At 42.8% G+C, this 25,347-nt stretch overlaps 1 protein-coding gene across 1 annotated transcript in view; it reads right to left on the bottom strand.

The window, feature by feature from the left end:
- Ermp1 (endoplasmic reticulum metallopeptidase 1) overlaps positions 1 to 25,347 on the bottom strand; it is a 46,999-nt gene that overhangs the window by 17,888 nt on the left and 3,764 nt on the right. The window contains exons 3-10 of the mRNA XM_036209138.1: positions 20,160 to 20,287; positions 19,209 to 19,314; positions 14,632 to 14,778; positions 13,958 to 14,050; positions 10,889 to 11,101; positions 10,211 to 10,431; positions 1,953 to 2,127; positions 1,420 to 1,610 (exon numbers count right to left, since the gene is read on the bottom strand). Coding sequence (XP_036065031.1) covers positions 1,420 to 1,610; positions 1,953 to 2,127; positions 10,211 to 10,431; positions 10,889 to 11,101; positions 13,958 to 14,050; positions 14,632 to 14,778; positions 19,209 to 19,314; positions 20,160 to 20,287 — 1,274 coding nt within the window. The remainder of the gene's footprint in view (positions 1 to 1,419; positions 1,611 to 1,952; positions 2,128 to 10,210; positions 10,432 to 10,888; positions 11,102 to 13,957; positions 14,051 to 14,631; positions 14,779 to 19,208; positions 19,315 to 20,159; positions 20,288 to 25,347) is intronic.

The raw sequence follows: 25,347 nt of genomic DNA on the forward strand, positions 1-25,347 counted from the left end.
TTGTTTTTTTGGTTTCTTTTTTTTTTTTTTTTGGTTTTTTTGAAAGAATTACTTTTTAATGTATGCAAAGCTTTCTTGGTAGCTGAAGAAATTCCTGTGGCTGATGTGGACTATGACTGTGGTATTCCCCTTACCTCCCTGGTCTTCAGAATCCAATTTCCACAGGAACCACCTTACTGCAGTGGTATGAAAAACCTCACTATCCTGTCCATGAACAACTAAGCTGTAAAGAACTCCAATCCCTGTCTCCACTTGGTTCCCTACCCTTGGATCTTAAGGCATACCTGTAGGTACTCAGTAAGTACTCCTTAGGAATTTGTACGGAAAAAAACACAAAACAGCTTCTTTCTCTGGGGAGCTTAGCACCAGCTTCAGAACATGCCAAAAGAAATTGCCTGAGGGTCTGGTCCATACTAATTCACCATGTCTCTTTCCTTTAAAGAGTCCCACGAGAAAAGAAGCTCTGACAAGCAAAGGTACGGCTCTGTCCCTGGTCAGCACAGTCACAGAGACAGACAGTCAGACAAAGACATGTTTGGGTGACACTCCAAGAGGCAAAATCCATGAAGTGGGAAGTAGTAAAATGATAATAAAAACGCCTCAGTGGCACACACACACAAACATTACTGAAACTACTGTGTATTAACATTGGCCTCTTATCTACCATCTTCAAAATACGCTCATAGGGACTATTGTAAAAGTTCAGGACCGGAACGTCTGGCTCACAGTCCACACTTGGTATATACTCCACACATTCGTATCTTTGAGGCCGGAAGGCTGCTTGAAAAGAGGACTTGGAAACTAGACATGAGGGCTTCCAGCACTTGGGAGGCGGAAGCAGAAGGAGCACCACCGCAGTCAAGGCCAGCCTGGGTTACAGAGTTCCAAACCAGAGTGAGAACCTGCCTCCAGGAGGAGGAAGGAAGAGAAAGTGAAAGAGGGAGGAGCCGGATAGCGAGGGAAGCTATACATTTTAAACATTAAAACTAACAATAAAACAGGGCCTCACCCTGCAGCTATGGCTCGTCTGGAACTCACAGATCCTCTTGTTTCTACCTCCTGAGTGCTAGGATTAAAGTGTACATCCCCATGTCCTACATTTTCTTAGCATACTGACTCCACAGACACTGACCATATCTTAATTTTTTCTTAATAAAGTATAAGCAATATAATTTCACAGAATCCAGTATAGCTAAAGTTATCACATATATAAAAAATAAAAATAGCCGGGCAGTGGTGGTGCACGCTTTTAATTTCAGCACTCGGGAGTCAGAGGCAGGTGGATCTCTGAGTTCAAGGCCAGCCTGGTCTCCAGGGCGAGTTCCAGGAAAGGTACAAAGCTACACAGAGAAACCCTGTCTCGAAAATCCTAAATAAATAAATAATAAATAAAATAAACCAAACCCAATTTTTCCTTACAAAATAGGAGGAGAGAATCATCACACAGACAGCCAAAATGGAGGCTAGTACAACATCCGGGGGTATTTCTGAACCGCTTCTTCCAAGGATAGGAGTAAACATCTCAAATACAGCCCAGATGAGATACAGTCCATAAAGATATGGGATAAACATCCCCAAAAGGTAAAGAGCAATAAATCTTCCTTGGACACCTGGGAAAAGAAAGAAAACAAACCTGTAAGATGCTATAAGATGCAGGGCTCATTTTCAGTGTTCACCTGCTTTGGCATCTGACAGAAACTGAGTGAGATGTGATCTAGTGCGATCAGACATTTTCATCAGGGACAATAAAATACAAATAATATGAAAGTAATACAATAGCATATGTTCAGAAACATGAGAATGGGATGATGGGGTATACAGTATAAGATAAATATTTGCATGGCATAAAAAATTACATATTTTGCAAATCCAATTGGTTAAATAAATAATCTCTAGGAGCCTTGCATTTTTAACACAGTTCCCATTTCTTTCAAAAACCAAAACTACCCTACCTTGCTTGTTGAAGTCCTTGTCCACACAAAGCTTTGTGAGCAACGGAAATGCTACCCAGACAGCACTCATGAACGCAGAGCAAAATCCTTGGTAAGTAAGAGCAGCAAGAAAAGCAGAGTGCACAAACAACGAGGTGTCAAAGAACACTTCTCCCAGATACTGGTTGCTGACATTCTGAAAGAAAGAAATGCAGTCTTGGTCAGTCATCCACAGAGATCTTTTATTACAATGTCTATAAGCCAACTGCATCCTATCTTCAGCAGGGCCCACCCTTCAAAGTGAGGAAGGGAGCGCGCACACTGCTATTCCTGCCAGATGTGACTGACTGCAGCTGCTGCACAGGACAAGGCAGCTGGACAAGACAAGAAGGCAAGGGCCACACGGCTCTTCTATCATAAGGCTTGGAAACGTCCCCCAATAAAAAGATTCCTAAAAACAGCCATCCCATGTGCTTCTTCTGTTTCTGCAACTTCCAAACACTGTTTCAGGCAATCTAGTGGTTCATAACATACCAGCGGCTGCAGCATCACAGAGCACATACAAACCACCTACCCTTCCCAGCAATGGCCACGGTGGACATGTGGCTTGATTTTCCTGTCTTTCTGAGTGCCACTCCGCCACCTCTTCTACTCTTGACACTTTCTTGCACATTTAGAGACATGGAGTCCAAGGGCACCTCATACTATTTGAGAAGAAAGCGCCTATGGAAGGTCAAACATTTTAACTTATGCCAAAGTGATTGCATAAATGCAAACCTTACATGATAACTATAATGCACAGATACCAAAGAGGAAATGGCTGGTCTGGAAGCTTCTTTTTTTCTATCATTCTCATTTCTGTCTTCAGGGACCACACTTTGAGTTGTTAAATACTTAGATGTCCAACCCAGTGTGAAGAGGCGTGGTCTTAAAATAATCCTAAGAATTCAACCTGAAGGCTAGATGGGCGACACATACCTGTGGTCCCAGCACTCCAGAGGCTAAGTCAAACACCCTCAAGTTTGAAGCCTGGGCAGGTTCAGAGCAAGATCTTACCCAATCTGCGAACACAGACTCTGCCTCAAAATAGCAAAAGCAGCGGGATTTCAGTGTGAAACCGAACGTACTCAAAGAGCGTAGTGAGGAGCACTGAAGTTATTGAGCATGTTTTACAGGAAATGCCAAAGCTGAACAAATGAAACAGTCTTCCATCTGTTTTCAGCCACACCTCTGTTCATCCCTCCCTCAGGCTTGTCCTTTTCCAATACAGTTGCCAGAGTTTTCTTACTAAATCACAAAACTACTCGACTCTGTCCTGGGAAGAATAGGTTAACTGATTTTTAGGGCCCGCTCCAGTTCCACCCTGACCCACTTTCCATGTGCTATGGTTTTTATTCCCTTGTCTTCACCACTTTTTCTTTGACTATGGCCCAAATGTGTCTTGCACATCCCCACTTCTGACTGGTCACCGGCCTGTTCTCTACCAGACACTTCTAAAGCCCCATTCAAATGTCACCATCTTCGTCGATAAAGGCTCACTCAATACAAAACCCATGTCTCTTGCCCCTGCATTCTCAAAGCACTCTACTTCACGTGCACAAAATACAAGAATCACTGTAGTTCTTACATCTTAACAAATGCAGCTGATTGCAGAGAAAGATATCACATTTTCATGGAGCACTCAGCTAAAAGAGTCTCTAAAACAATGAGGCACACTACTCAAAAAGCTGAGGCAGAGGAGCATGTGGTGGGTATTGTGTTCCCTGAAATATTGTGTGTTCCCCGAAATAAACATATCTGGGGTCAGAGACAGACAGCCACTAGAACAGAGCCAGAAATGGTGGCTAGAAAATGGGAAGAGTAAACCATAACAGAAGTTGGGTGGTGGTGGTACACACCTTTAATCCCAGCACTTGGGAGGCAGAGCTAGCCGGATGTCTGAGTTCAAGGCCACTTTAGAAACAGCTAAGCATGGTGACCCACCCACGCCTTTAATCCGAGGGAGTGGGGGCAGAAAGAAAAAGGTATATAAGGCGTGAGGACCAGGAACTAAGGAGGAAAAAGCATTTAGTTAGTTAAGCATTTGGCTGGAGAAGTATTCGGGCTTTGGAGCAACACAGTTCAGCTGAGAGTCATTGGGAGGAGGACTCAGAAGCTTCCAGCCTGAGGAAACAGGATCACCTGAGGAACTAGCAAGAACGCTTTAAGATTCATGTTATAGGAGCACACATTCAAGACCTACCTGGGAGAGAGTGTGAGTTCAGGCCCAATCTGAGGAAATTCAGTGAGACCCTATCTCAAATGTAAAAGTTAAAAAAGTGGGGCTTGGGAGGTAGTAAAGTGCTTCATATGCAAGGATGGGGACCTGTATTTCAACCCTAGAGCCCACATAAATGAGCTTGGTATAGTGGCACTCGCTGATAATCCCAGCTTGGGGAGGCAGAGAAATGCAGGTAGGTCCCAGAAAATCAGCCAGACAACCTAGCCCTCCTAAGCAAGCCCCAGGCCAGTGAGAGGCCCAGAATCAAAACATCAAGGTGTTCCTTTCCCCCTTGCTTGGTCCAGGCCTGCAGCCATCAAGAATGATGCAGTAACAATCCAGACGGGAGCTCCTGACTAAGTTGCCACAGAAGAAACAAATGATCACTGATGCCCTTTACCCAGGGAAGACAGAGTACCAAAGGCAGAAATTTGGGGAATAATAGACAAAATGTACAAAGCCACACCAGATGACATTTTGCATTTGGATACAGAACCCATTTTGGTGGTGGCAAGACAAACTGGCTTTAATATGATTAATGAGTATGATTTGGAATATGTAAAGAAGAATAAGCCTAAACACAGACTTGCAAGAAAAAGGCATGGTCCTTATGAGAAGAAAAATGTTCTCCAGAGAAAGAGCTCTAGAGCACAGCGAAAGGAACACAGGACAGAATGAGGATAGGACTGCAAAGGCCTGGCTGATGCTGGCAGACAGAGTAGAGAGTCTGCATCTCTAAGGAGAGGACAGATAAACTAGAAGCTTCTGTGTGAAGGGGACAAAAACAGATGATGGCTGAAGAGGAAAACCTGAGGTTGTCCTGACCTGTACATATGTGTATGCTCACCACACATATACATACATGAACACACGTACATAAATATACACCAAAAAATAGTAAAAAGGGGGCCAAGGATATAGATTAGTGCAGAGCACTTGCTCAAGCATGTACAAAGCCCTGGGTTCGATCTCTAGCACTGTCAAAGTAAACGCTTGCCTGAGAAATGGAAACTGAGCACATCATTCTTCCACTGTGCCTTCAGCACCGTGTATATGATCAGACCACGGAAATCAGTGAGAGGAAGTGGAATTTACTCAGCATTGCTATCCCACAACTACCCAATCAACAACATTCAACCACATTCGGATTTACATTGAGAACAGTCTCAGCGTGACTCTGGGAAACTGAAGCCACTCTGAGAAAAGTATGGTCTGAGTCATAGATGGCTCACGTCAAAGAACCTTTCTTCAATGGGGCATGCTAACATGAAGGGTTCCTCACATCACTTCACATTAAATGTCAGACAACAAAGACATCTAGTGAGAGGATGCTGGAGGATAATCTTCATGCATCCATCCTAATCCATGTCAGGACAAACTGACAAACTGGGGACTTGAAGGGTGTTTGAGGTTGGCTGTGGTTTGTTCTGTCTCTCTGACCTTTCAGAATTTACCCCAATACCTGGATATCAGGTTTGTTTTTTATTAATAAGACCATTTAAGATTCGTGTTACATTTGGCATCCAACATTTGTGGTAAGAATTCTCAAAAAAGCCACTTGCCTGTGGCCTTGTAGTCCCCAACTCAGGCCCGAGTGCACTCAGCCGGTTGTGGTGGCACATGCTGGAAGGATTTGCTGAAGGAGGCAGAGGCAGGAGGATCGAGTTTGAGGCCAGCCTAGGAGGCTTGCTGAGGAGAAGCTGCAGCTAGGCTGGGCCAGGCCACAAACGGCGGCAGGACCATGGAGGCAGCTGCTGTTGCTCTGAGTTGCTGGCTTCTTCTCATCATGTTGGTGACTGCAGTGACCTGGGGCAAAGTGTTTACAGCTGCTTATTCAGAGAAGAATTGCCAGGACCATTGTGTTACAAGAAAGCCTCGGCAAAGGTCACTTTGGAAAGTCTGGCAAGGCAAATGGTGAGAAGTTGCTGTGAAGATATTCTCTTCTAGGAAAGAACATTGTTGGTTCCAAGAGGCAGATATTTATCAGACTGTGATTGCTCTAAACCACAGAGGAGGCACACACACACACACACACACAAAGGAAGGAAGGAAGGAAGGAAGGAAGGAAGGAAGGAAGGAAGGAAGGAAGGGAGAGAAAGAAAAAAAGAAAGAAAGAAAAAAGAAAAGAAAAATATTTCTGCAGGGAACCATGACCATGCCTAACAGCAACTTTGAAATTTTCAAAAGGATGACGGGATCCCAAAATGATAATTCCACATGGACTATGATAAAGCCATTAAGCTGATTAACACCACCAAAAGATCTGCTTAGGACTATAAACTGCTCAGGACAATTTTGAGATGGCTAGCTAAGATGAACCAGATTCAGACTACTCAAACAAGGACCTAAGCCCTGCATTTTCACATTATGCACAGACCAGATGACAAATGATATAGCTACCTCTCCCAGGACTTGACAATTAACCCAAAATTTTTCTTTTCAGGATCCCCTAAAAATGCCTTCACCCACAAACAGCAGGAAGTAATTTTAAGAACATAACACTCACATTCCTAAGAGGTGGAGTGGGTGTGTTTTTTTGTCATTTAGTGAATTATGGATATTGTCATTGTTTACAATGGCTGGTTACAAGTTGTTAATTATTAATGGTTTTAAAAAAAGGTAAACAAAAGAGATTAGATTCAGAGTTCTCATTTTGAAAAAAGAGGCTATATAAAAGGTAGATTATTAAATCTATGCTGAAAAAAGGATACATAACTAATAGGATAAATGGGTAGATTGTTGAATCTACTCTAAAAAGGGAAGATATAGAAATGATAAGAAAAAAGGTAGATTTTTTTTAATCTACTCAGAAAAGAAAAAAGACAGACTATGAATATGATAAGATAAAAAGGTAGATTATTGAATCTACTTTTAAAAAGGAACTACTTGTTTTATGTTAATGACTGGACATTGTTAATATATATAATGGAGTTTTTTTTTTCTGAATCTGTCAAATGTTACTGGACTAGACATTGCTAATGTAATTCTTGACTGTATATATTGTATATACTTATTGGACATACTTTTTCTTACATTAGTTATAACTTTTTAATTTTAAACAAAAAAGGGGAAATGTGGTTGATATATTGTGCACCCCAATAAACTTATCTGGGGGTCAAAGAACAGAACAGCCATTATATTAAACATAGAGGTCAGGCAGTGGTAGCACATGCCTTTAATCCTAGAATTCTGGAGGCAGAGATCCATCGGATCTCTGTGAGTTCACGGCCATACTGGAAACACTTGAGATCTCATGTCTTGCTTGGAAAAGACACATGCCTTTAATCCCAGGGAGTGATGGCAGGAAGCAGAAAAGTATATAAGACATGAGGACCAGGAACAAAGCTTTTAAGCTTTGAGGCTTTTAGCAGCAGTTCGGCTGAGATCCATTCAGGTGAGGACTCAGAAGCTTTCAGTCTGAGGAAACAAGATTATCTGAGGAACTGGAGAGGTGAGGTTGGCTGGGACTTGTTCTGTCTCTCTGATCTTTTAGCATTCACCCCAATATCTGGCCCCCGAGTTTGTTTTTATTAATAAGACCTTTTAAGATTTGTGTTACAGGTGTCCATGGACTGTCCTGAAAACAAAGAGCTAAGATATCCCCCTTCAGTTACATTAGAAAATTAAACTATTACTTTCTCACTGTAGTTCATTTTTGGTCTATTATTTCATAACCATAATCCCTAATTTTTGCCAAACAGTTTTTACACAATTGAAATCATAACAATATGAGAATATTCTCTACAAATCAGTATGAATTATGTAAAACCATATTTCTCTTCCCATTCCTAATAATGTGGATTTTGTTTTGTTTTGTTGGTGCTTTTTTTGGGGTTGGGGGGCTAGACAAGGTTTCTCTATGTAGCCCTGGCTGTCCTGGAACTCACTCTGTAGACCAGGCTGGCCTCAAACTCAGAGATCCACCTGCCTCTGCCTCCTGAGTGCTGGGATTAAAGGCATGTGCCACCACCACCCAGCTCTAATAATGTGTCATTAATCTAGATACTAAGACCATACTTTGTCCAAACTTAGATCTTCAGATGTGAGTATAGATGCTATAGTAACTGCAGAAATGAGCAAAGTCAAAAGGGACCACTGCTGGGACGTGTCGGGTGAGGGCCGAGGAGCAATGGAAAGGGAACAGCAGGGTACAAGTAATCTGAGCAGAGAAATGGAAATGGGGGGGGGGGGACTCTAGCTGGGGACAGGGAGGGAGATAAATAGAGGAGGAAGAGGGTAAAATAACAGTAAGGATGTCTGGAAAAGTCTTATGGAATCATAATACAAACAACTATCTACCTTGCATATAAAATATACATATATAGTTTAAATAAAAATTTTTCATATAGGCTGACAGTGCTCCTCCAAGAGTCAAAGACCACCTAACAAAACCCCTAACACCAGGCTTCAGAAGCGCTCTTTTGAGTTTTTGGTCAGAGCTGCCCAAGAGAGTCTCAAAACATTACAGACTATTGTTATGCCCTTGGTTGCCCCACACAGGTGGAAGGAAAGTCCCTATTGCTCAAGACACCATGTACAGACAAGGACCATAGGCCTGTAAGCTTCCAGCTTCCAGTTCCACTGACCTGAAAGCCTCTTCCCTGAGGACTAGCTCTCATGGTACTGGAAGGCACCATGCAAGCTTCCAAAGGAGAGAAGCAAATAACAGTCCTGCCTACCCAGCTATGGTGCCCATGGAGCACAATGACCAGCATGGATGGTACTAAGGAAGCCCCAAGGGTACAGCAGTAACACACAGAGCTTGTAGTGACCAAGCTCTAACTGGACTCAAGACCTGCTCAGAGTGAAAACATGCCTGGTACTGGAGACCTAGCCAACTACCCAGGGCTTGTTAAGTCATGGATCTTGGAGACCTACAACCACTGTTTTATCAAACCAGCATAATCCCTAACTACACTCTAAATGTCCTTATACCCACATATAAGTGTAGTCCTCACCCTACATCAAAGAAACTTTGTAACAGATGGAGAGCATTAGAGAAAACCACAACCAATCCAAATGTAAAGTTGTGGAGCCCAGTCCCAGTGGATACATCTACAAACAACTCTAGATCCAAAGGCTCAGGAAACATTTCAGAAGTGGAGACACAAAGATTGTAAGGGCCAGAGGATCAGGGAGTTTGTTATGAGGCTATGTCTCCAGTAATGTCAGAAGCTACATACATAAAGTCTCACCAACGTGACTGTCTAAATATGAGCTTCACAATGACAATAACAATAGATATGATAAAGTGGATTGGCGAGAGGCCTCAACCCTACACAAAGAATGATAGGCACTAAGGAATGTTGGGAGAAAAATAGTCTTTAGGGAAGAGCACAATTAGTTATCCAATACTAATGGCCAACTCTATAAAAACATACGTGAGTAACAGTACCTAGACTAAAAAAAAGATGTATTTATGAACATATACTTATATGCACATAACAACAACTAAAGAAAATAGAGGCCATGAATTTGAAAGAGCAGGAAGGGGTATTTGGGAGGGATTAGAAGGTAGAAAGGGAAGGGGGGAAATGATATAATCTCAAAAAGTAAAGGAAAACCAATGGGAAAATTTTAAATGCATTGTTCTTTTAGGGAAGTGCTCACTGCATCAAGATGTGCCAGACATTGCCCAAGTACAGGCGATACAGCAGAGACTTCGGCCTTACAGTCCCCAAGAGAACAGTGAGAGTCACAGGAGGGTAACCAGCATGGGATGGTGAATGGAAACACAGTCACAGAAACACCAGCGGAGGGAGGCAGAGAGCCACACAAGCCTCACCATCACCGCCACTCTAGACACTGTGGAAAACACAGCTTTGTAAGTCACTTGAATTCTGCATCCCAATTCTCAGAATAAGAAAACGCCAGGAAATTAACACCGTGGCAGCATTTTCTATAACCATGCTGAACAATTTCTAATGGTTCTAAAAGACCAGGCACAATAAATTTCCCTTCTTTGCCTTCCATTCTTGACAGCAGCAAAAAGAAAACAACAAAGCCGTCAACTACTTACCACATAATAAAATCGTTTTGCAAGGGTGTGTATGAGTATGATTTTGGCCATGGTTGCAGTCCCATACAGGCCGACAGCGACATAAAAGTGGTTGTACCACGAGAGGGACTGTCCGAGGAGAGAGACGGACACTGCTATGATGAGGACGGTGACAAGGCTGGTGAACCAGCTAGTGAAAGTGATGGCGAGTCCGCACAGGAAGTCTCTGGTGTAGTCAGCGTCTAAGAAAGAGAGCACAGTCACTGTCACCAGCTCCATCAGCTCATTACAAAGCCAGCTCGTGCTAAAGGGGCCAACAGAAAACAAAAAGTGTACTACTGTAAGTGACCATCGTTAAACGTCCTGGTGCAGAGAGCTGTCAAACCCAAGAATGGGATAAGAGTAAATAAAGGAAGACAGTCAAGGACCACTGAGAGTCAAGGATATCTCACAAGAGCAATGCAGATAGCCTCCTTACCAGTTTCAGGGTGAGTGAATAAAAATGGTTGACTTCACCAACCCTGGAAGTATAATGAGCACATACCAATTCAATATTTATCTAGGAATTTTAAAAATAGAAATCAAGCACTATTCCCCTAAGATGCTGTACTTCCTGGGAAGAAACAAAACAATAGCTGAAATCTCTCCAGCAAATCTGACCCCCGTTCCAGTCCCCACACTTTAGAGGGAAGTACTTACTCCTGCGTCTGGGCTGCAGCAGCTTTTTCCCCAAGTACAGAACAACAGCCGTGACCACCATGTAGTTTATTATTGCGCCCACACGAGAAGGGTACGCAATGACAAGCAGGCCAAATACGTCAAAGAAGACCATGTTTCCATGTCGGTACTCAGACGAAGAAGCCAGCATGTCGGATGTAGCTAGGTATTTAAGAACCGCTAAAATGTTGTCACCTTTTAGTAAGAAAGATAAGAAGGTCTAGTAAACGAGTGGATGGTGGCTTACACACAGCCATGTAAAGCAGAAATACAAGTGCCTGGGAAGAATGTGAGCAGGCACCCTTCCTATCATGCACTGCACTCCCCATTTCTTACCAAATTTCCTAGGTTAGACCCTGCTCCTGCTCTTCTTCCTCTCCACTTAGAAGCTCAGCCCTGGCCCTCTGTTACAGCTATTCCCTAAGATGACTGAATAATGCCAAAGCTCCGTGCAGGCCTTTCTAGGGGGTACACTGTAACCTCGGGAGACCCAGTTCTAAAGGCCAGAATTCAGGGGTGAGACAGAAAAAAGCCTCTCGTGAAGCTGGTCAGCACAGAACAAGTTGTTAAAGCATGTTAAGAAGTATTAGGAAGGGGCAGCAAAGGCAGACTGACTGAGAATTCTAGGTTACAGAGCAAGTTCAAAGCTAGCCTGAGCTACACAGCAAGACCTTCTCTTAAACAAAAATAAGCCAAAAGGGCTGGAGAGGTGGTTCTGGGACCAGTGAAACGGTGCTTTCCTAGAATGCATGCACAAGGCCTGGGTCCCCAGGACTTCAGGGTTGCAAACCAGAACTATAACCATAAAGAGCACATGTGAGTCAGAGCAGAAGGGTGACAACTTCAGGCCAGCTGGCCTACACAGAGAAATCCTACCTCAAAACAACAACAACAAAAATTTAAAACCTTAAAAGGTGAGCTAGGTGTGGTAATGTATGCCTGTGATCCTAGCATCTAGAAGCAGAGGCCAGAAGCTGACAAGTACTAAGCAGTTGGGCTACACAGTAAGTAATAATGATAGGATCTAGCTAAAAAAAAAAAAAAAAAAAAAAAAAAAAAAAAAAAAAGAGCCTGTCCAGATTGACAGAACTATGTCCATGAAGAGGGGAAGAAGGTTCATTCTCTCTCTCTTTCTTTCTCCCTCCCACTCCTTCCCTCCCTCCCTCTCCCTCCCTCCCCCTCCCTCCCTCCCTCCCTCCCTCCCTCCCTCCCTCCCTCTCTCTCTCTCTCTCTCTCTCTCTCTCTCTCTCTCTCTCTCCCCCAGCATCCCTCCCTTTGTTCCTATCTTTATCTTCTGTCAACACCAGTCAAGGCTCTTCTTATTCCACTGAAATGACCGTCAGAATGCTCACTCCTCACCCTTTGCCCCATAATGCATGCCAGACCTCTAACACTTAAAATCACCTTAATGAGTTCACTTACAGACTCAGACCTGCAAGGGTTCCTTATTCCTTTAGTTTATTTCTGAATTTAAAATCTTTGAAATCACATTCTTATTTATTGGGGTGCTGCACCCCTGCACATATCTACAGGTCAGAGGGCTACTTTCCTGAGCTGGTTCACCTCCTCCACCATGTGAGTCTCAGGGGTCAAACTCAGCTTGTCAGGTTGGACAGCAGGTGCCTGCATCTGCTGAGCTAGCTCATCAACCATTTTTTTTTAATGCCAGGGTTGGTATGCAGGGCCTCACACATGTTAGGCAGCACCCTACCACCGAACCCTTGATGGTTTTTGAAGCCAACTATAATCTCCTTCCCCATATACTTCAACCTTCTCTTCTACTTCTGAAAATATTTCCTTCTAGTGTGAGAGCCTCCCACACCCATGCCCCGCCGCCGCCGCTTCTTCCCCATGTGTGCTCTTACTTCAAAGATCATCACCTCTCCACAGGCCAAATCCCCATCACCTCTTTAAGGCTCGGGTTCGCCTCCCTAAGGCCTCTAGATCTCTGGGAAGAACGTAACACTGCGCTACGTAAATGCCTCATCTGCCCTCTGTGCACCCTGTCATGGGCCCACGCTATCATTCCCTACTCTCTCAGCCGGTGCCACAAACCATGCCCGAGTCTACCTCCAATTCACAGCTCTCACTTCAGCTGCATTCTTTTTTTTAATAGTATTTGTATTTTATAATTAACTTCATTTCACATATCAGCCACGGATTCCCCTGTCCTCCCTCCTCCCCCCGCAGCACCCCCATCCACTCCCCATTCCCACCTCCCCCAAGGCAAGGTCTCCCCTGGGGAGTCAGCCCAGCCTGGCAGACTCAGCCAAGGCAGGTCCAGTCCCCTCCTCCCTACACCAAGGCTGAGCAAAGTGTCCCTGCATAGGTCCCAGGATCCAAAAAGTCAGCCCATGCACCAGGGACAGGTCCTGGTTCCACTGCTTTGGGAGCCGCCCAAACAGTTCAAGCTAATCAACTGTCTCACTTCTCCAGAGGGCCTGGTCCAGTTCCATGGAGGCTCCTCAGCTATTGGTTCATAGTTCATGCGCTTCCACTAGTTTGGCTATTTGTCCTTGTGCTTCCTCCAACCATGGTCTCAACATCTCTTGTTCATACAATCCCTCTTCTCTCTCTCGCCAACTGGACTCCCAGAGCTCCACCTGGGGCTCGGCCATGGATCTCTGCATCTGCTTTCATCAGACACTGGATGTTCTTCCATCTCCTAATCTTTCCAACTCCAAATCTAACTGGAGTTCTATCATGAGGTCAGCCAGGGCGCTGTCTCGACCACCACCAGTAGTCTACAGTACAGCTGCATTCTTTACTACTCAACAATCCTACAAGCCTGGGAGCTCCCCTTTCAAACCCTCACGGTATACCAGCATCCTTCCACAGCCCTGAGCCACTCCTTTCTGAGTCATCACAGTGACTATTTCTAAGCTTTTAATTGCTAAGTCAGACAGTAAAGACTAAATTCAAGCCCTAATCTTTCCAACTCCAAATCTAACTCATTCAACCACATACTGACTCTCAACCACACAGGCTATAGAATGTACTTTCTAGATATTCCATCACTGCACATCAAAAGCCAAACCTGTTAATACCAACCTGCTCTCTGAATGGAATCTATGAGAATTCTGTCCGCTGTGTCGTACTTGGTGTGATAGATGTATCCATTTTCAATAAAAGCTAAGTCTATTCCTAAGACAAACAATGGAAAAAGTCATCTCATTTTAAAGATCAGACTTGTGTTAGGGCTGTTTAACATATTAAATTCTAAAAGACCAAATGCCAAAGCAGGAGGCTAACTGTCTGTCATATTCATGATGTCATAAATCCTTTTCTGTTCTTACAAAATCTATAACTACAGTCTGTAATTTAAAACATAATAATTAAAGAAGCATTTTAAGTCACACATTAGGGAAGAAAGTTTGGAGAATAGAATTCAGGCAGTTAAGAGCAAGATTTACATTTCAAATAAACTATATAAGTCATCAAAGCAGTTGGAAAGGCAAGACAACAGGGGGGTGTCCGAGACCCTGAGGATCCCTGGCATCTTTGGGGAGGGCTGCTAACCCGTTCCCTCCACCCCACACTGGGGTCCACGCCATCCCACAGGCGCCATTTCAATCCCTATGGGTTGTTGAAGGGTAGCATCAAGAACTCTACTCTGGTGAGTCAGAAGATAAGCTTTCACAGACAGTGTCCTCTCAGAAGCTATTCCCATGTCAAGAAGTAAAGTCTGCTCTTGATACAACAGCCTGTGAGCGCTGACAGAATACCTGGAATGTTTCCAAAATCCCTGTAGATTCGGAAGTCAGTATCGGAAGGAATGATTCCACTCTGAAAAACCTCCTGAGCCACCACAGAAGCAAAAGGGTGTTTGGCTGCTGAAACATAAGCCTGGACCAACCAAGGGTTCTCAGGGCCTGAAATGAAACAAGACAACACAGTACAAGGTCAGTCAGAAAGCTCTGCTCAACATACCCACACGTGGCTGGCCGCATGGAGGAAACGTGAGCGACAGCTAACTAATGAGATTCTTTCAGGAGTGAGGAGAAATGTTCCAGGAGCTAGAGAGATTGCTCAGTGGTTAGAGTTTTTGCTGCTAATGAGGACAATAGTTCAGTTCCCAACACCCATGTCAAGGGGCCCACAAACACCTGGAGCTCCAGCTCCAAGGGATCCTATGACCTCTTCGGACCTTTTTTGGATGACTGCACTGAGAATGCACACACATTCACAGACATGAGTGAGTACACATGCATAAATAAACCTTTCCTTAAAATGCTCTAGAATTAATGATAGTGGTACACAACTATGTAGAAACACCTAAAAAGAAAACCACTGAATTTTACCATTTAAGTTGGTGAACTATAGGACATTGAAATTATATCTTGATATAGTAAGGTGTGATTTTTTATATAAATAAATAAATTTATAAATAAAGAAGGATACAGTTACAAAATATTATCACACTTAAGAAAATAATTGTTGTGAAACAACGCTCAAGAGGCCTTGGTGAGTTTGAGATGCCACGGGGCAGCGGCCAAGGGGTAATGGCAGAAAGTCTCGCCATGCAGACAGTGGCATCCATGTGGAAAGTTTCACTGGGGGAGGGGAGCAGGGAAGGGAGGGAGGGGGTGGAGAATGGAGGTGTACACCGCATGGGAATAGAAAGAAACAGGGAGAGAGTTTTCTCTTAAAGGGGATGATCTGGTCAGGATGCTGGGTGGGTTCCCAAGGGGCAGGTCTGAATGCCAACATTCCCTAACAACAATGTCAGTGTTCATGTGCATAAACACACACTATTAAAAATCCCAGAAGGATGCAGAGCAAACTATAACGCTGGTTTGCTCAGAGTGCTGCAAAGGCCATGAGTGTTTTACTTACAGGATTTCTTGTTCTCAGTTGGTAGAGCCCGGATTTTTCAAAATGGAAAATATATTAATGGTTTAGATCTGTTTAATTTTATAAGATTGTATTTTACTAACACCTTCAAAAACGATGTCAGGAAGCCTTCCTGACTTACTAAAGTGCTGGTCTGATAGGCCACTGTCTATGACATTAAGTAAGAATGATCATTCCAGCCTCCAAAAGCCCCCAAATGAGCATTCCCTCTCAAGTGACAGTGGAACTCTGGAGAGTACACACTGTTTTATCTGAAAAGCCAGGACAGAACAAGTTTCACTAGACAGAAAAAACACTGAGGACAGCCATCTGGCACACATTCGCAATCTACATCTGCTGGCCTAGGGGTACTTGGCCTCCTTGTCAAACATGGAAACACCACAAGAGAGCTGGGCATCATCTCTGGGTAGTAGAGCACAGAACGGGATGCTGGGATCATGACTTAGAGTGCACTTCTGGCAGAAGAAATCTATAAGACAGGCTGCTGCTCCAGCAGAGCCTGGGATTGTCCCAGCACATGAGACTCACTGTTCTCCTTCCTTGGAGTTCTCTGCTGCTCCGCTTTGATTTGGTAGCTGTTGAATATGTTCCTCCTATCCTGGATGATAGCCAAGAAGCTGGAGGTGGAGGGGGTGGATAGCTGCTACCTATCCCTATAGATGTTAGAGTTCAACTGCTTCTCGCTGATTAAAGAGAAAATAGAAAAATTTGAGAGCTAAAAAAAAAAAAATCTTGCTGTATCTCACTTTGTGATCTTGAATTTCTCTCTCTCTCTCTCTCTCTCTCTCTCTCTCTCTCTCTCTCTCTCTGTCTGTGTGTGTGTGTGTGTGTGTGTGTGTGTGTGTGTGTGTGTATGTGTATGTGTGTGTGTTTTGAGTCAAGGCTATGTAGCCTTGGCTGACCTGGAACTCAGAGAGTACCGTCTCTGCCTGCCACATACTGGGGTTAAAGGCCTACACCACTAACCTGGCAACCCTGAATTTCTTAAAGATGTAACTGAAGCACAATGCAGATCTATTTTTAATGTTAAGAGTATAAAGTAAGTTTGAGAGAGTACTGTTTAGGTCATAAAAAACACTTAGTAATTTCAAAACTTAAGCAAGACTGTCTTTTAAAGGTGCTACACAGTAAATTTCTATCACCTTAGTCATTTGCTCTAGCCCATCTCACCCAAAACACTACTCACCATTAAGACTCCTAGCAAATCAGTCATGGTAGGACATGGCTATAACCCCAGCACTCCGAAGGTAGGGGCAGAAGGATCAAGAGTTCAATGGCAGCCAGGGATACCAAGTAAGACCGTCTTGACTAAAACATCAACACAAATGCAGCTTTGCAGAAGTTTTGTGTGAGGCTAAAATGCACTGATGCTTTGTCCAAATTTCTAGCAGAGGCAGGACAAGAGACAAATTTTCCAACGTCAGGTCTTAACAGGCCTTGGCTGAGCAAATCTGTGAGCTTTAGGATAACAAATATATGGTATTTATTGATTATATCCTCTTATGTTCAAGAAAGCTTCAGCCTAAAATTTAAACTCTCTCCAGATATATAAAACCAGAGAGCTACTAAATAAAAATGGTTGCTTTCCACTTCTGATTTTTTCAATTAATTCAGTGATAGAACTAAATCCCTTAAACTGTGGGTAAAATTTCTCATTTTAATTAATAATTATCATTTTAAATCCATGTTGGGAGAATTCCTGAAGAGCTGCCACTGGTTTGATTCCAGAGTGTTAGCACCTAGCTTTGATCTGCCTTTTGTGATTGCTACCTCCTGTCTCCTTACCTCCTGCTTGAAGTCTTATCTAAGTTTCCTAGGGGTTCAAAGCCTATGCAGACTTGGTTTAAGAACAACCCAGAGCACTGTGGTATTCTTTTACTGGAATTTGCATTTGGCATTGTCCCTTTGTGTGGCTTAGATAAGAGGTTTGGGGTAGAAATTAACTTGTTAAAGGTGTGAACTGTATAACAATAAAAGGGCCCTTTGCTAAGCTACAGTGCTTCAGCCTGGAGAGACAATACCCCCTGCAGCTGGAAAAGGCTAAGAATCATTCTTGAGGTGCCGCTATGTCCATTCCATGGACCCATGTGAACACCCAAGCCTGATACACAACAAATCCCTTATAATCATCCATAATTAATAAAAATAACACTCACCATTATATGATGGTGATTTTTTTTTTAATGTTTTTTTCGACACAGGGTTTCTCTGTGTAGCCCTGGATGACCCACCAGGATCTCCCTCAGTAGACCAGGCTGGTCTCAAACTCAGAGATTCTCCTGCCTCTGCCTCCCAAGTTCTGCCACCACCACCCCACTGAATATTATTTTTATTACATTTTTTGTAATAACATATTGTAAAGCATTACATATTTTTATTACATTTTATATGATGTTTTCATTTGCTTCTCTGCTACTGTGATAAAACACTGACTAAAGGAACTTGCGGAGAGAAATGGGTTCATTTAGTTTACAGGTTACAGAGTCCATCACAACAGAAGCCAAGCTAGAAAATCGAGGTAGGAACCTGGAGGCAAAATCTAAAGCAGAGGCCAAGGATGGCTGCTTATTGGCTTGCTTCCTATAGTTTGCTCAGCCTGCTTCTTATAAAACTCAGGACGACCTGCACAGGTGTGGTCCCACCCACAGTGAGTTGGGCCCTTCCATACCAATCATTAATCAAGAAAATTCCCACAGACATGCCCACAGGAGAGTCTGATGGAGGCAGTTCCTTACTTGAGGTTCTCTCTTTCCAGTTAACTCTAGTTCATGCCATGTTGCCAAAAAATAGAGGAGACAACCAGCACAAACTATAATCCAGTTACTGGCTCTGAACCAAGTCTGAGCCTGAATCTCTCAGGTTCCAGTCATTCTATACCAACTATAAAAGCTTTCAAGTTAAACTCTCCCATCTCTATCTTCATCTATAAAGTAGAAGCATAGTGGTATGTACTCCTCAAGTTGCTTTGAAAACTAAATACATAATGTACATAAGATATTTCAAATAACATTTGCATATAATAAGCACTATACAGGAGCCACATGCTGATCACATTATTTTGTTTAAAAAAATTAACAAGGACAGGCAGGAAGACTGCTGTAGCTCAATGACCAGCCAGGCTAGCTGAATGGGTGAACTCCAGATTCAGCAAGAGGCCGTGTCTCAAAAAGGTAGAATGCAAGTGAGGAAGACACCAGATATTAACACCTGTAGCTACCACAAGCACACACACACACACACACACACACACACACACACACACACACACCCATACAAACATGTGCACATACCACACACGTACATACCAAAAAAATTCCACAAATACAAATTAAAATTAGCTCACATCTTAAAAATAAATCTCATTCCAGAGACTGCTCATTAAAGAGATTAATGACACTGTCATGAAATTAGAATTGCACTGAAATGCTTAGTGCACAGCCTCACATACCTGTTTGGAATACAAGTTCCTTCCCTCCAACACCTGCTGCCTCCAGGTTAAGAAATGCACGAATCAAACTGGCCCAGGGATGCTGAGTAATAAAACCATGACTGGCCTTGATGAGGAGAGAAACAAATGTAGGTTAAAAGAGGTTTTTATATTGTTTATTTGCATGGCAGAATGGCTATCTTGGAAAGGTGGGGACTATGAAAGCAAAATAAACATTTCTCAAAGGCAGACTCTAAGGCATCGTCCTGTATATAATGGTGCTCGGCTGGCCAAGTGGAAAGTCACTGTGAGAATATACAAAAGTTAAGAAAAGAAAATACAGGAGAGGTAATCCATATAGTTGGGCATTTCTGCTGTGTACCTTCCTCAAATCACCTCTCTGAAACACGAAGGTTGAAAGTCAGAAGAGAGTAATTATAACATTACAAAGCCCCTTGAATCCAACACTTTTCTGGGCATAGTGGTACATGGCTGTAATCCCAGCACTCAGAAAGCTGAGGCAAGAAGATCCCAAGTACCAGGCCATCATGGGAGACACAGCAAGCCCCTGTTTCAAAAAGCAAAGTGAAAACAGCCAGGCAGTGGTGGTGCACACCTTTAAACCCAGCACTCAGGAGGCAGAGGCATGCCTGGTCTACAGAGCTAGTTCTAGGACAGCCAAGGCTACCAAAGAAATCGTCTTTGGAAAAAAAAACCATAAAAAACAACAACAAACAAAAAGTGAAAACAAACAAAAGAATCATATACTAGCAAGATGAGCTGTTCTCAGTTGCGTTTCTAACATACTGAGCATATCTGCATTCATGGACATTTTTAAAGTACTGCTAAGTACAGTATTTGTTTTACATATTATTTTATGACATTACTCATATTACTAATAAAACACACCGTTACCAATAGTTATTACTCTCATTATTATCAACTCGAATGTTTAAAACAATAAAACCTTACTTGCAAGACATTTTCCTCAGCACCATTGAAGAGAAACACCACAGCATGCTGCAAGGGCTCTGACGACACTGACATGCCTCGGAGAACTTCAAGCATCACCGCACAGCTGACTGCATCATCGCTGGCACCTTGGAGTCAGAAAACAGATTCACTTCTCAGTTTCAGTGCTTACCACCACTGGTGTGGAATGCAGCTTTCCCCTCAGAGAAGCATCATGAGAGCTGCATGACCAGAAGCATAACTGTCATCATGGGGTGACATACGCCCAGCAAACACAAGGCCCGCTAAGATCCTAGTCTGCTCAATGACAGTCAATACCACTCAACAGCTGTGCTAACAAGTTAACCGGATGGGCCCGCAGGCCAGTGCAAGTTACCCTCTTCCACATCCTCTGGGATGCTCTCACTTCTGGTACTCATGGCTTCCTCCACTCTACCCCTTCCTTGACTTTCAAAATCACAAAAGCTGTAGCACTTCATGTTTACGGAGGATGTAACTCTCTGTAATGGATATTGACACTGGATGGAGTAACACTTTCTAAGGTTTTCTGAAGGGATAAAGTACTGGAAAAGCACAAAGGCAGCAGCTGAATGGCAGGACACAGAAGAGGGAACTACTGACTGGCCTGTCACAGCACTGAAAAGGTGTAGTCCAGTACTGCAGCCTCTACATCAGAAAATCATACTAATTAAAGATCATAAAAAGAGCTCTAGTGCTTCTGTATGCACTAATTTTGTGTGCAGGCGGGGTCGGGGGCACGACACTTACTACAATGCACACATTCAAGTCAGAGGACACTCTTTGAGATGTCATTCTTTCCTTCCATTCTGTGGGTCCAAACTCAGGGAGCTGGGCTTGGTGGCAGGCATCTTTAAGCACTGAGCCATCTTGCTGGGCCCCACGTGCTTATTTTAAAATTACTTAGAGGTAGTTAAAGAAACTAACTGGCTATTTGCCGACACTAAAAAGTTATCACTACATTTTCTAAGTGAAGTAGCTCATGATATTGTTAGCAAGTTCAAAAGGGTCCTCATCCTTCACCAGGGTTGACTGAAACATCGAGGAACCAATGCAGCAGAGCCACTTCAAAATAAGCAAGTAGGAGGGCTGCAGCAGGAAAGAAGGCTGGACTGGATGAGAGCAGGAGGCACACTGGAGGTCAATAAACTAGTCTGTTTTCTAGAGAGCTGATTTTTCTCCTAACAGGGAGTTTAAAAGGCATTGTGAGTAAGTAAACACTACCCTAATTCAGGCAGTAGCACTTCTAGGTGTACACACGGTGAGGCACTACAGCTTTCCGTGGGGACTTGAGAGCAGGCTGCCATTTACTACTTCCTGGTTTAGAAAGCAGACGGAAGACTCCACCTCACAGGTTTTGCACAGATTATACAACGCAACACCCATTGCCTGGCCCCTGGGAAAGATGCCACCTTAGTTTCCTTCTTTCTCTTTGAAAACTTAGGGAAGGCTCTGTAACCAGATAAAATAAAATGCTTGCTTTGAGGCTTTGTTAAATTCCAACCCTCACTTCTGCTCAAAAAGAAACAATATTAATGATACCTCTCTTAGTGATTATTGGACTGTATTTTAGTCATTAGTCAGAGCGAAACAAAATAATGGCTACCTGATTACTATTAATTAGAGCAGGGAGTATAAGCTGATATAGCTAATGTGTACCACTTTTCAGAAAACAGAGGAAATAAATGTTTTCTTTTTAATTTGAAACTGTTCTTTAAAAATAAAAGGCAAACAGTAACACTTTTCTTTATTCAAAGTAAAAGTGAAATTAAAGACATTTACCTTTATAGGGTTGATTAACAAATTAAACTTCCCCTTCATATTCCCCTATTTTAATGGTTCTAGTGTATTAGAAGAGACCCAGGAAAAGGTCAAAATACCTTTAAGAAAGTGAAAGTCAGAGGACAGTAAAAGCTGAGTGATTAACTGACATCCCTTTCCATTTAGAATCAACCCTGAAATTGAAGCCACCCCAAAATAACTCACATTTCTCTTTTACCAATGACCTGGCACCACACAGCAGACCTGAGACAATAAATGAGGTCTTCTGTAGGTAGCATTACTACTAATTGGTATCAATTCCTGAGTCCAGATACGTTGCTGAGAACGTTAAAATAATACTCACAGGAAAACAAACAGCTATGCAGGCCTTCAGTCCCATGCCTTGGATGGCTAAAGCCGAATTGCTGGTAAGACTCAGGCCACCCTAGACAACACTGGTCAGGAGGTCTCAATAATACTCCTGAAGCTGAGCACAACTCAGTGGTAGAGCCTTTATTTGCCCAGCCAAGTACAGGTGTTGGGTTCCAGCCCCAGCACGTGCACACACATACACAAATACTCACTCTTGTTTCAATAAGTTCATCCACTGAAAGGATTCAGTTGAGAACTATTTGGTGAGTGGGTGAAAAGCTACTCTTAGCTTATTATTAGTAGGTATTTCTTTCACACTATCACTATATGTACTATAAAGTTTTAGATAAAAATGTTTTCTAAACTAGAAACAGAGCATTGCTTAGCATGCAGGAAGCCACAGGTTCAATCTGAAAAGAACCAAAAGTCTCTTTTAGTCAATTAAACCATACATACATGGTGGGACACTCAGATCAGAAAATTCAAGATCATCCTCAGTTACATAGCAAATATGAGACCAGTTCAAGGCTACATGAGACCCTGTATAAAGGGGGGGGGGAGGCATTCTAATGGCTCTCCAAAGAATCTTTTCATCAGTGGATACCACATGTAAGCTGTACACCTGCCACTATGTGAAGAGCAGCAGAAAATGTCATTCAAAATATGTAATTTGAATACAAGGCTAAGAAATCCAGCAGGAGATACAATGAGGCTCTCTGCCCTCCTCCCATTTGCCTAAAAGCATTTGCCTATGCAGGTGTTCCTCCCCCTCTACCCAGAAGAACGAAGGTCAATCTTCAAAGACAACCTTAGACCCTGAAGAGCCTACAGAGAAAGCTTTCCTACTAGGCTTTCCTTCCCATACATGTCAACTCCACAACTTGCTGCCTGCAGACTCCAGGTCCTTTCTCCTTTTCTGCTTTGGTTTGGGTTTTTCCCAGCACTAAGGATGGAACTTGGGGTTGCACAGACCAGACAATTGCTCTCCCACTAAGCTATACCCCACACCCAGTTCTTTCCCTTTGTCTTGTCACTTTTCAAAAGAAGTTTGGTTCTTTGATGACAACAAGATTTAAGCCAGAGAGCTGAAGCACCTCTTTGAAATGGTTCATTTTCCTTGGTATATCTGCACATGGAAATAGCCATGTCTGCTTTTTCTTATTTATCTTTCCTTACAAGGATCCATCCATTCCACGTAAGAATTATGAGAGGTAAAGAAAAAATCAGGGTGTTTCTACATTTGTTTGATATCTATATATCCAGTCTTTCTAATACAATTCTTTTAAATAACCACAGCATTATGTGTCCCTTTCCAATTTAAGCATCTTAATAATGAGCACAGGGTAGCCTTGTCTAGTGTCCCTAGCATTAAGTTAAAGCACTTCTGCCTTTTTAAAAATGAATGTGTGGATACTGATTTCTGAAAAGCAAAGTATATATTCTAAATGCAAAGAAATTTCCAGTCACAAAATTGTTTCATCTAGTTAAGGCTAGTTTATGTCTTATGTAACTCTAGATGGTTATATTGGGCCTGCTATACATTCAAGTAATCCAGCATTATTGTTAAAATTGTTATCAAGTAAGATTTTCCTTGAGAGATGCTATCCTAGTATTTTGTTTACACTTAATCCTTTGAGCAACACTATTAGGAAATTAACTATCATTTTTCTGTTTAACAGTTAAAAAGTTAAAGAATAAGTTAGGCAATAAGCCCAAGGAGACCTAATGATTCTTAGATCTCCTTCTGGCCAGAAGGCCCAGCATCTACCCTAGCTCTGTGTGATCAGAGGTGACCAGCCAGAAAAGGGGTCTTCTTAAGTTTAAAATCTTACACCATTGTAAAGCTCTTCTTTCTATTCTTACCTGCCTATGTTAGCTGGTTTTTTGGGGTTGTTTTTTTTTTTTGTTTTTTTGCATGTTTTATTTGTGAATGTTTACATGAGTATATATATATTAGAGATAATGCAAGTTATTGGTTTTAGACATGAGGCCATTTATAAGAGTCATGGAAATTTACTTACATGATAAAAGATTTCAGGACTTAAGTACAATGAGCAGACTTTATATAATATCATTTCAATAGTGATTTTTGTTTCTCTCTATATACTTTCCAAAAACAGCACCATCTCCAAATTAAAAAAAAAATAGTCCTTGGAGCCAGGCAGTGGTGGTACACGCCTTTAATTCCAGCACTTAGGAGGCAGAGGCAGGAGGATCTGAGTTCAAGGCCAGCCTGGCCTACAGAGTGGGTTCCAGGACAGCCGAGGCCACACAGAGAACCCTGTCTTGGGAAACAAATCCAAATCCTTGGTGCTCTGCAGTTAAGAGAGTTTGCTGCTCCACCATGAGGACCAGTTCAGATGCCAGAATCTGCATCAGCCACCACTGCTCACGGATGCCCAAACTCTAGCTCCAAGGAATCTGACACCCTCTTCTGGCCTCCAAGTGCACCCACACACATGTGGGCATACACACACACAGATACATACACATAAATAAAATAAATAATTCATCAATACATATTTGTTTAAAAAGCAGAAGAGAATCCTTGGAGTCCACAACTACATCAGTACCTCCACATTCTGGGCAAACTTGATCTCCAACTTTCAAGCAAACTGAATCTCTCCACCTCCAAGCTACTGCTGTTGACCACAATGCCCTTCCTTGATATTTCAGTGGAAGCATAATGCCTCTTTTGGTTTAAGCTTGGCTACATTTACTTCAACCGATACCCTATAAAACAGCTAAGGGAAGTTTCCATTGCTTTCTCACCACTGCCCTTGCCAGTACAGCTTGCGCTCGGTGCTACTGCGAGGAGAAAGAGGTCCAGAGCTGGCCTCAGGACACATGGAAACAACTATTCAAACTATTGAAAATATGCTTCTGAGAAATCTTATTTATATTAAAAAAAAAAACAAAAAACAACAACAAGGCCAGGTGGCGATGGCACAAGCCTTTAATCCCAGCACTCGGGAGGTAGAGGCAGGCGGATCTCTGTGAGTTCGAGGCCAGCCTGGGCTATGAGTGAGTTCAAGGA

The sequence above is a fragment of the Onychomys torridus genome, chromosome 1 (genome assembly GCF_903995425.1).
Source record: "Onychomys torridus chromosome 1, mOncTor1.1, whole genome shotgun sequence".
In the NCBI taxonomy this organism is placed as follows: domain Eukaryota; kingdom Metazoa; phylum Chordata; class Mammalia; order Rodentia; family Cricetidae; genus Onychomys; species Onychomys torridus.